Source organism: Cheilinus undulatus, linkage group 3 (genome assembly GCF_018320785.1).
Source record: "Cheilinus undulatus linkage group 3, ASM1832078v1, whole genome shotgun sequence".
NCBI classification, from domain to species: Eukaryota; Metazoa; Chordata; class Actinopteri; order Labriformes; family Labridae; genus Cheilinus; species Cheilinus undulatus.
This window is the reverse complement of record NC_054867.1, coordinates 39,407,639-39,420,278: the sequence shown is the minus strand read 5'-3', so window position 1 is coordinate 39,420,278 and position 12,640 is coordinate 39,407,639. Positions and strand designations below refer to the sequence as shown.

Genomic DNA, 12,640 nt, shown 5'->3' with positions numbered 1-12,640 from the left:
AGCTAAACCTCATAATTCTGTTGCTCCAAGAAGGAAATATTCGGTGCATGGATCCTTTTGAACTCATGACCATGATTTTTCTGCATCCCTGTTTTGTGAGCTGCATATATGTGCATCCAAGTTTAATTTCTTACATTTTAATCTTGGTTGATGAGCTTCAGTCTTCTTAGATGGTCAACTTCTTCATTCAGGAGTCAGGCAGATGATGGTAGAAGAACTCTGGCAAAGTTTGGATGGCTTTAAGAACATTTTCAATATATTTTCAGAAGTCTGGTGAGAAGAGGGGTGTGCCTGCAACATGATGTTTGATTTCTGATGATACATTTTCACCTCAAACAAATGAGAAAACCCTAATTTAGACCCATCAATATGTAAAAATTATATACCTCTCAGAGTGCCTGTCTCCAATTTTTAAAAACTCTGCTACATGCTAAAATTTAACCTGTGACCTTGCATCCTTTTTATGTACCAAAATCAACAGTTGTACAAATAAGACTGATGATGCCAGAACAGAGAAGAAACCCTGTTAAGGTGTCTCTGTTTTGAGCTCAAATTTAAGTTGGTTATTGCTGCAACCTGTGTGGTATTTAGGATCATTCATGCCAAGAGTTACATAAAATAAACAGTGAATATAATCCTGTCTTTCACATCATAATGCTGAAGATCTAAGAGATAAAGCCGTAGAAGTAAAGCCAGGATTTTTTTCTCTGGTAGAAGTTGGTATCAACATAAACTAGATGCTGCAATGGCATGTTCAGGAAACCCAGTTTTGTAATAAACGTGTCATATGTAGAGCTTGTTCTGATAATCTCTTGCATATGCCATAATTTATCTTCTTGACTGGCAAATACCTTTATATTGTCTGGATCTGGCTGCAAGCCTTTTGGTAATACTGAAAGATAAATGTGTAATCCAAAATAAGGGAAATATGTGGTGATGTCATGGTGGCAAGGTCATATCTGTATTCTGGCAAAGTCATCCTCATCAGAAAGGTTCTGTGTGATACCAGAAAATGAAATCCCTTTGTTTGAAAAGCAAGTTGTACTCGGTGTGAATCAGACTCAAAGGGGATTGTTGTCAGTGACACACACTAGCTTACACTTAGTTGGCAGTTTATCAATAAACTGACAGTCATGTTAATAGTTAAAAGTCATGCAGTCTGACAACAGGTCTGCTGTAAATCCTAAACTACAATGTGCAGTTACAGTTTGATTAACATATTTCATTTTGGAGGCTGTAGTTTGTGGCAACATTGTACAGTACCCTGTTTTAACCCTCTGGGATCATTCTAGACATTTTGGTCCACAGTGGCATGGTTTACACTTTTATTTGCCCATCACTTTCGATGTAAGCATGATTTTCTGTAAGGAGGTATTATTCTAAATAAATTTTGGAATTCAGATTTTACTTTTGTAAATTAGTCTATGATACATCGTGAACAAATTTACAACGCATTGAGGCCATTGAGAACAAAATATGTTCACTTACAAAATCATTCATACAAATAGGATTTTATATAATGTCTACATTTCTTTTCCTCTTATTTGCATGATTAAAATCAGTGATGGCTGTGAGATTTAAAAATGTGGTTTTAATTTTTCTAAATGAAACATTTATCATCAAATGACCTTAAAAAGTTGTAAATTTTAAACATAATGATGCACTTAACTATTAACGCTTATCTCGACTGGGATAAAATACTGTCAGAAAACAAAATCTTAAAAATGCCCATTATTAACACATAGAAAGTAACCTTTTATGTGTTATTTAGAAATGTAATCAAACTGGCATTTCAAGGGTCATTATCACCACAATATTAAAAATGTTCTCAGTTTTGATTGGACTGATGCTGATTAAAACATTTTAACCAAAAACATGAAAAATATTTTTATTGTGCAACATCATAAGAGCCGTTTTCAAAGCGGACATTTATGTCCTTAATGACCTTAATGCTTTGAACATTAAAATAAAACCAGAGGGTTAAAGTGAATCCAAAGGCTTTGTTTTCATATTTCTCACATGTGCATATACCAACATTGTTGGTTCACCTTTTTACGTAATGGATTGAATTAATTTTTACAGCCTTCATTTCCAATGTTAGAAATGATTTTGTATAAACATTTCTTCCTTATTTCTGTTTGGTGCACTTTGCTTTATGCCAGAATTTTTTACCTAATTTTTTTACCTTATGCAAGGTGCAACAAATTTTAGTAAGCTCAGTGCTGCACCCGCAAATGTATTATCTCCCCACAAATGTAATACAAATCTGCTGTTTTTAACATAATAATCCCACAAACACAATACATTTCCCACAAATATATTAGCTGTTGCCTACAGCAGATGTACAAACAAATTTTCCCACTAACGTAATAACTTACAGTTGCAGGGATTTATTACATTTGTGGGAAGGTAAAAATCTCCAGCTTTCCAATTTGTAATTATTTCACAAAAATGTAGTGTAAACAAGAAAAATGAAAGTTGTGGTCACTGTTTGCAGTAGCCAGGGCTCAAGTCAGCTTAAGTTTGGGTCACATCATAAAAACATAGTTATGGCAATTTAGTTGTTCACCAAGAAGCAGGATGTAGTTTGTCAGAGTCTTAAAACACTGGTATGAATGAATCTTAGAGTGGATTAAGATGTGTCAAAACAGTGCTCTGATGAAACGATGTATAACGTACAGGAACACTGTTCACCCAGCCACTGTTTTACAAAATTCATTTTAAGTCTCAGGACGTTTGTACCCTGTATGTTTAACACACAGTGGCTTGCTTTAATAAGCACAGCCTTGCCCTGTGAGTTTTGTTCTCGTGCAGAAAGAAAAGTTTGTTCTTGTCAGCTCTCTATGAACTTTGAAATTACTTATATTTGGATCAGATAAACCCTCCCTCAAGACTTAATTCAAGAAGAAGCCCTTGGATATTGCAGAATTTTCAAAAATTGATATGAAACCTTTCCTTTTCTCATTCAAAAATGTTGTGCTAAGATTCATGGCTCTGGTTTTAAGACTCTGGAAACAACTTCGTGCTTTATAGTGAACAAAAATCACCATGACTTTTGATGCTTAAGCTGACTTGAATCCACCAGCAGTAATAAAAAGGCTATAGCAAACAATGACCACAACTTTCATTTTTCATGTTCACATTGCATTTATGGGAAGTTAATACAATTTGAGAACGCTGATTTTTACCTTCCCACAAACGTAATAAATTCCTGCAAATGTAAAAGTTACAACGTCTGCAGTAGGAAAGTGCTATTACATTTGTGGGAAATATATTTTGTTTGTGGGATTATTACATTAAAAGCTGCAGATCTGTACATTTGTGGTTTATTATATTTGCTAGGAGTTTTTATGTTTGCAGATGTTACAGCTCAGTTGTTGAAGGATGAAGGCAACTGATGTCACAGCCCATTATTACCTCCATTAAGTGAGGATCCATGCAAGACTACTGTATGAAGCTGCATTTACTGCACAAGATGTGTACCTTATAAAGTGAGCGTGTGATGTAGACCTCTCATGAGAGGAGCTTGTGTACCCAGCCTAAAAACGACCCAAACACTTAAACAACTGTTTCTTCTTCTTTAAGCAAAAAGAATTTGGTTTATGTAGAAACAAGCAATGTTTTGCAACTGGATATTCCCGTCTCCTTCAAAAGAGTTAAAGCTAAAAATAAAAAATAAGGAAATGTATACCCATCCCGTTGCTCCCAGAATCGCCACCTTCCTGAAATGTATGCAGATGTTACTGACAAAAGGCAAAGGAAACCTGGGGGACAGCTCACATAGGGGACATAGATATAAGTGTACAGTACATATATATAAAATATAAAATCTGAAATATATTTTATATATATTAAATCGTGTTAGGGTTCAGTATCTTTCACTACACATCATTAAGGTGGTGTGTCTGATTATCTTTTTTTTCTTCATTTTTTTCAAATCCTATTATATAAATCAGAATCAGAGGAGAGTCAAAGCAAAACAAATGAATCAACGAACAAACAAATGTGGGGGGGGGGGGGGGGGGGGGGACTAAGCAACAGACAAAAGGCCTCCGCCCCGATCCGATGCCCTTCCCCCCCAGCCTCCATCCTGCAGGGGGGACGAGCTAGCACGGACGAGGTGGGACAGACCCGTCCAGCTGTACAGCGCAGTGAAACATAACTTACATATTAGCTCATTTTTACACGTACAGTCGTGATCAAGGCACAGGGATCTTCTACAAGTTATTTTTTTCTTCAATAAAGTTGTACAAAATAATACATTTTACAGTCTGTACAAGAATAATAGTCCAGCAGTAAAATAAAGACAGACGTACTTAAAGCCTGGAGGAGGGGAGGAACGTGGGACTGGGAGAGGTGAGAGAGTAAGACGAAAGTTATGGATGGGAAGGACGTCGGGGGCTGATGAGGGCTTGAGCGTGTATGTACGTGTCAGTGTGGGTATTCCAAGGTAAAATGTTGCATCCAGTCTTGATAATGTCATTTCTTTCACTTCATGCTTTCCTTTTGTGTTGATATTTTTCCTCATTAAATAAAGCCTCTTCTTTATTTCCCATATGTTGAATAGATTTCAAATAGCAGCAGGGGCAGGGGGCGCAAAGATGTATGCGTTTGTGTAAATATGTGTTTGTGTGTGTAGGTAGCGGGGTTTAAATGGTGCACAAAGGCAGATCACACACACAGTGTACACCGACACACAACATGGGGTAAAAACTAACAAAAACGTAGAAGTTGAATCGTGTTATTACAGGAATATATAATATTTATATTTATATATATACATATTTATATACACACATATATAAATATCTATATATATAGCTTGGATTTTTTGCACTGCATGAAGTTCACTGGTATGCATGAATTTATGCATTGTATGATATTTTTCTTATTTTTTTTCCTTTTCTATTTTTTTAAGTTGGTTTCTGCCATTCCTTCTCGATTAGTTTTAAGAGCAGGATATGTGAGCTGCGTGGTGTAAAGTTCGAGTCACGCTCACGTCCACAGGCAGCCGTTAGTCAATTAGTTTGTCTGTTCTGGCACAAAAAGGCTCACAGCCCTCCTCTGTATCAGTTCGCCGCCCTCCGTGTCCATCGTTTTCTTCTTCTCCTCCTCCTCCTTCGGCTCCTTCTTCAGCACGTGGTGAATAAACTCCACTCTCTCTCAGAATACATTATTTAACTCAGCCTCTGCCATCTGTTTAAAGCAGGACTTAGATGTTAAAAGGGTCTGTGTGTTGGTGTGTGGCTTGATATGAGACATTAAAACCCACCGATGGGCTCTGAATGTCTTAATGTGTAGTGTGTGTGTGTACCTGCGAGTGTGTTTGTGTTCATAAATCTGAGAGACAAAGATCGCTTAAAGGAGGGAAAGCCTGCACTGAGGGATTCCAGTCCTGACCCTTAATCCTGGGTCAAAATGTAGCTGAATACAGCAGTTTGTCCAGGCTAAACATGATGATGTTGTATTAGTAAGTGTTTCCTTTAAAAAAAAAGAAAGCTGTCCCATTGTTGTGTCTCTTTGAAATCCGAAAGGTTCTATTGGGTTGGAGGGGAGGGAGGGCAGGCCGTCTGTCAGTCACTCTCTCGGTTGTTTGGTGGAGTTTGGGTCAAAGTGGAGGGGTAGATTGGCTAACTGGTCGTGGGGTCGTAGATAGGTAGGTTGGTAGGTAGATAAGTAGGCCAGACGCCGTTGCCCATCACAAGAGCTCATACTGCCGTAGGTGCATCCTCTGTATGATGTCCCGACAGTCATTGAAGACGCGGCGGATGTTTTCTGTGTCAACAGCGCAGGTGAAGTGGGGGTAGCAGTAATGTCGTCCGTCTCCGCTGGCTGTGCTGATCCTCTGAAAAAAGAAAAACAGAAAAGTGTTCAGTGACTTAATAATAGGACTGGCGACCACTTTTTATTTAAACAATTAAAGTTTGATTCAGTTTATATTACATTTACAGTTTAAGTAGCTTACATAAAGTTATCCAAAATTATGTAGCCATTACTTTTACTATTTTAACCATTTTTTCCTGCTTTGCCATTTATCAGTTCATTTAAGCTAAGTATCTGAACCGTCACAAATATCTTAATGCTAGCTATTTAAACTATTTATCAAACTGTTTAAGTGAGCTATGAGAAACTTTCTGGAGGTATTTTAGCATCCATGGCGATCTTAACCTGTGCATGAGTAGGTTAGAGTTTTCTAACAAAAATCATTTGACCCATTTTAATATCTCACATGTAAGTAAACATGAATCTTTGGGGGTGCAGATGGTCACGTGAAGCCCCATGTACATGGGTGGGTTGGGTTCAAGTCCAGCCTGCAGCTCCTTTCCTGCATGTCTCTCCCCCTATCCCTGTTTCCGACTCTATCGTCTGTCCTATCCCCGCGCCATTTTAAAATAAATAAAATAAAGAACTGAAATAATTTGAACTTCTCACCGAAGACCTGTAGGCATTTATAGCATACAGTGATAATCAGTATTAATTTCAGTGTTTTTTTTATTACCAGCAAAAACTTAATTTACAATTAATCCAAGCTGACTATTTCAACAATTATTCTTAGGAAACTACTCTTGCTCATTACTTTAAGCTATCTTATTCAACTATTTGTCAAAAAGCTTTAGCGTACTACATCTTTGTTTGTTCTTTGTACTGCTTTCAGTGAACAATTTAAACCATAATCTAACCCTTTTAGCTACTGGTAACTATTTAAACTACTTAAGGATATATTGTACCTTTATTAAACTTTATACGTTATCTCAAACTTAATTATTAAGAATATATTGTTAAATATCCCTTACAAAGACATTATATTAAACATAAAATTGATTTTGGTGACATTTGTTTCGTCACATTGTCAGAAGAAAAGCATTTTCCAGTCGCACAGTTTGGATGTACAGTAACTGATGTCTCCAATTTGGATTTTCTGTTAACTGTTGCTGCTTCTTGAATTACCTACAAAGCACGCATTAACACATGCAGCAACATTTTTAATTACATCAAAACAAATCATTGTGTAAAACTGAACAATATTTCTGTCTTAACTTCTCTTTGCCTGAAGGTGAGATTCATGTGAAACAAATTTATAAAAATCAAAGACAGACAGATTTTTAGTTAAAAGGTTGCTTCGTATGAGGTTTGTTAATGCCGCTGGCCTTACGCTACAACATATTGAACGCAAACCAATGATCTCTGACAGTTATTGTTCCATTGTTCAGTATTCATAGGGAGAAGTGAAATGGATTAAAGGTGTAAACACTTCTATGTAAGCCACTGATGATATAAATAAATCACACCCAAAAGTAAACTGTTTATAAACAATCATTTTAAATACACATACAAATGGGTAAAAATGGAGCTTTGAACATACCAGAAACTCATCTCTGATGAAATACTTTGCCCTTGTGACGCGTGGATCCTCGCCGGGCTCCGGTATTGCTGTCAGAGAGAGAGAGAGAGGAAAAAAAACATTAAATGACTTCTGCTCTGTACCACCAAGCGCTCCTACTGAACAGCGACATTAACCTGAGGGCTTAGAGCTGCTAAAGATGAAAATTAGGGATATATGAAATTGTATATCTTACCATATTTACAGATTCATATAAGCTGATATGGATTGATTCCAATACTTTAATGTTGTTTTTTCAGATCTGAATTTTCAGTCCTTTTAACACATTTTAATGTGTAAGGATGAAGAAAGAAACAAACCAGAGTCCTTAAAACACACTTTAAGTGCTAAGAATCATGATGAGCAATGAAAAGAAAAATGACAGGTCTGTTGGTTCAGCCTAGAATTCCACAAACTTTTAGTACATATGCCCAAAATTTACAGTCAATACATGCCTATATTCAACAACCAAAATACTAGTTGTAAATATCAGAAGAAATGTTGATATCTGCTAAGAGTGATAACAGCCTCTTTAAGCTAATATCTCCCAATACCAATAAAAGGCCGATAATGTGGTACATCCTTAATGCTAATGATGGCACTTAATGGAATATTATCTTGAATGGCTTCCTTCAAAAAAGGAAAATGCATTTTCCAGGTTTGGATACTCACTTTCCTAATGCTAACTATAGTGTGGATCAGTTTGCTAAAAGGTGAAGACCTTGAAAAATAGCAGCATTACAATATCAAGGTCTGACATCATCACTTATTACAAGCAAAAGGGATGAGTAGATTTTGACTATCCCTGAAAGTCATCAGTATCAAATTCTTACCATCATCTGGTGTAGTGTAGCGAGCAAACTCCGGGAAGTAATCCTCAATTTTTGATTTTCCTGCCAAAACTTTCTCAGCGAGCAGGTCCTGCTTGTTCAGGAAGAGGATTACAGATATGGTCCGTAGCCACCTGTGAGAAGGAAACCAAGAATGAGCTCAGAGCATCACTTTTCTTAACTTCCATTTAGCACCCAAAAAAAGCTCCTCTGTTACTGAGCGGTGACTGGGCTGGATTTATCAGACAGAGAGTGCAGAATTTGATTCGTGTGTAAAAACCTGCTATTATTATCTTGCCTTGGGTAGCCCCCTCTGCTGTCTGCATGTCAATGTTCCCAAAATGACCACAGCGACATGAACGTTGACTTCTGAGTGAGTATTGTACCAGATAAAACTGTTATGATTTCAAAAAGAGTTGTGTTGTGTAGTAAGTCAGGCCTTACAGCCTCTTTACTTTATCTATGCAATAATTTCCATTTCGCAAATCCATTTACATTCAATTAGCTAATTTATGAAATCCTGCAAACATGAATTGTTTTGAAGCAAGTTGTACATAAAAGACATAAGCAGAGGGTCAAACCATCAAAATACTTTATATATAAGAGCTAAAATAAGAAACAAGATCTCAAATCGCTGATAAGTCAACTAATAGGGCACAGTACAGACTGGTATTAGTATGTATGTGTGTTTAAATTCTAATGAAACCTGGGTTTGCTTTTTTGTGTAAAGAGGAGCACAGAGCATAGACCACTAATTACATGTTTAAAAGTTTAGGTACTGTAGTTACTCTTTTGTGCCAAGTACATCTTTTGAATCTCTTTTCATCTCTTGTCCAATACTGAACTGTAACTGATGGTAAAAAGGAGAATTTCTACTAATTTTATGTTAAATGAAAGCTGAGTTGTTGCTTACCTGTTGTTCCAGATGTTCTTGAAAAGGTTGAGGGCTTCCTGTAGTCTGTTGGTCTGATTGTCTTCTCTGATCACCATGTTGTAGCTGCTACTTGCCACCACAAAGATGATAGCTGTCACATCTGTCACACACAAACACACATCAGAGCCAAGGTTTAACACACCACAGATGGATGAAAGTGCCAGAAAACTCATGCAGTCTTGTTCATCTTGGTGATTTAAATAAACAAACTGGAGTCATACATCTGGGAATTTAGCACCCAAATGTATACATGACCAAAGAAAGAATAACAGTCCAGTTAACACGTGTCATACCGTTGAAACACTGGATCCATTTCCGACGTTCATCCCTCTGACCTCCAACATCAAACATACTGTGAGAGAGAAGTTGAAAGTTTCATTAAAGTGGGGTTAACACATTTAACAGCTATCACAGGTAAATGAGGATATGCGTTTAAATTACAAATTAAAACTGTTATTGTCTTATATTTCTACATTTTTGAGACATGCCGGGAACGTCTTGTTTTTTCCATTTACTTTATTTTTAAAATACTGAATTCCTCACAGCTCAGTGAATACTTTATGTTTACTCACTGGAAATTGACTTTGTCTATTTGAAATCTTGTCTCGAAGATCCCAGATGTCAGTACTCTGCATCTCAACAGGTCCTGAAAACCAACAGAATGAGAACTAGTTGAAGATAAAACACAGAAAGGGGCACGGCATATAGACAAACATAAAAGAGAGGAGGATAATGGAAAAATAAGACTTTAAAGCGTGTTTTTACATAAGAGCAGGATAAATTTGGATCAATAAAATGAAAGAAAAACAAAATGGACGGACAACATTTTTGATTAAACATAATAATCAGGCTCACACTCACATGATTAGGCTTTGGATAATATCCAACTTAAAGAGAGTTAAGCTGCTAGAGAGCATACTAACACATTAAACTTCCCATTATTTCTGATCATTATTGATAAATAATAAGGAATGCTACTAATTGTTGAACATTACAGTTTATCAAACATCTATTAATAGAGCCACATTTGATCAACCTTTTACAACTGTTTCATTCACTCTTTAGTTCCTTTATTGTACAATTTTTTAAACTCTACCATTAAATGAAAGGTCTAAACTTTACCTGGAAAATGTACAAAATCTGTGGTGCATTCAAATATATATGAATGTGTTTATCCCATAATGCAAAGTGGCCTATGCTATGTAGCAAAATTCAAGGGGATTTATTTTTTCATCATGGGTTTAAACAGAGTTACAAATTACATAAACAATGGGCCTTATTTACCAATACCTTCCTAGTAATTACCTTCAATCTGTTCATAAAAAGATCATAGGAAGAGTCTCAGACAAATTTATGTCACTGCAGAATTGTTTGCACCAGTGTTCTTCAATTAGTGAATGCTAGATCCCTTAATGAGCATAGAGAAACACCCACTTTAATGCCCATATAAGGGCATAAGACTGCATTGCTGTGTGCATACAGAAGTCATATGGTATCAAGAACAGAAATAGGGAAATGTTACCAAAACTAATAGTGGGCTATAAACACAAATGCACTCCAATCATAACAAACACTTGAATAGATCTAAAGAGGAAGTACAGGTTGATTTAATGATGTGATATTTAGCACCAGCAGTGAATATGAAACATAAAAACATTTTGAATGGTATCACTATTTCAACAGCGTTGTCCTCAGAAATGAGGTACATCAGGCTGCAATTAAAAGAGGAAGCACATACAGTATGTCCCTATGTTTAGGCCATGGCCTACATTCAAGGGCTATATTCCTCCATGCAGATGGCTTGGACTCAAGCCCAGCTTTTGGCTCCTTTCCTGCATGTGAGACCCCAATCTCTCTCCCTGGTATCTTACTCTATAAACTGTATTGTTTAAATTAAGGCAGAAAAAAAATCCTAAAAATAGATAAGAAACAAGCTTTTCTCATATTTTTCAGAATTATTAGGATTTGATGGTTTGTTCATTTTAAAGCTAGTATTCTAAAACAATGAATGAAGTGACAGACTTGTAGATCTGGGGACACTGACAGACAGTAGGTTATCATGTTGTGAATGAAAGTGCTCTTTTCAACATATGTTTAAAAAAATACCTCAGTGCTTAGTTTAAATGTGTTGTTTAACAAGTATATAACACTGTATAAGTAAAATATAAGCTATATATTTATTTATGCTATTACATATGTGCTAAAATCAGACATTACATTAACATTTTGCTGTTCCCTAGCATATGAAATATGGAGTACTCTCCAGAGTGTGTAGATTTTGTTTTTAACAAGGAAAACCAAATCTTACATAAGGAAACATTAGGGAATGTAAGAATCTTCTTAAAAACTGCACAATTTTATTTTAAGATCAGATTTCCTCCTCAAAAATGGTTGGTAGGTGAGGCCCAGTGACTCCAGTCTGTTGGAATATCAGCTATAACACTGAGGCACTGTACACAACACCACTATCCTGAAAAACACTAGACTTCTCCATTTTGAGAAAATGTAATAAAAAGACTCACATGTAGTCTGCAATTATTCTGCAATCGATTCTTGGTATTCATGTCAAGTGGTTGCATTGTTCTTCTTCCCATGTCTTAGTGGTCGTACTTATCTGAGTCTACATTACCCTAACTTCTTCCTTGTTGTTCTCTTACTACACTCTGGTATAATTAAAGAGTATGGATGACACTCTATCGGAAGAACAATGCAGCCATTTCAAATCACTACTCAGAATGCATTGGTGCCAACAATGGCAGCCTACATATGAATGTGTTGTCTTAAATACTCTCAGAATGTAGTCATCTATAGTTTGTTGCTTTGCACAACATGCAACCCTAATTCCCAAAAATGTTGGGGCTGTGTAAAAGAAGCAATGATTTGCACATCTAATAAACCAATATTTCATTCACAATAGACATAAACAACATATCAGACATTTGAACTGAGACATTTGACCATTTCATGAAAAATATTAGCTAATTATGAATTTGATGGCAGCAACACATCTTGAGAAAGTAGGGCAACACTTCCCATTGTGTAGCAGCCCTCTTCATCTAACAACAGTCCGTGAACCGCTGTGAAGTGAGGAGACTACGCCAAAGGCACTAATGCAACCCCCAAACCATCACAGATGCAGGCCGGACAGTATGCTGATAACAAGCTGGATGGTCCCTCTCCTCTTTAGTTCAAAGGGCACAACATTCATGGTCTCCAAAAATAAATTCAAACTCTGATTCATGTGACCACAGAACAGTTTTCCATTTTGCCTCAGTCCATTTTAGATGATCTTTTACCCAGAGAAGACTCAGATTCTTCTTTGCATGATACAGCTTTAACTTGCGTTGTGGATGCCACAGCAAACTATGTTGTCAGACAGTGATTTCTGGACTTCTTCCTGAGCCCATGCAGTGATTTCCTGTATAGAATCATGCCTGTTTTTAATGCAGTGCCACCTAGTGGTCATGATCAGTCAGTATTGGGCTTTTGCCTTGT

General features: G+C 36.5%; 1 protein-coding gene across 1 annotated transcript in view; it reads right to left on the bottom strand.

Moving 5' to 3' along the window:
* Positions 1-3,564: 3,564 nt before the first annotated feature.
* gnas (GNAS complex locus) overlaps positions 3,565-12,640 on the bottom strand; it is a 55,250-nt gene continuing 46,174 nt past the window's right edge. The window contains exons 7-12 of the mRNA XM_041782829.1: positions 9,718-9,791; positions 9,439-9,497; positions 9,125-9,245; positions 8,215-8,345; positions 7,364-7,431; positions 3,565-5,845 (exon numbers count right to left, since the gene is read on the bottom strand). Coding sequence (XP_041638763.1) covers positions 5,699-5,845; positions 7,364-7,431; positions 8,215-8,345; positions 9,125-9,245; positions 9,439-9,497; positions 9,718-9,791 — 600 coding nt within the window. The 3' untranslated portion in view covers positions 3,565-5,698. The remainder of the gene's footprint in view (positions 5,846-7,363; positions 7,432-8,214; positions 8,346-9,124; positions 9,246-9,438; positions 9,498-9,717; positions 9,792-12,640) is intronic.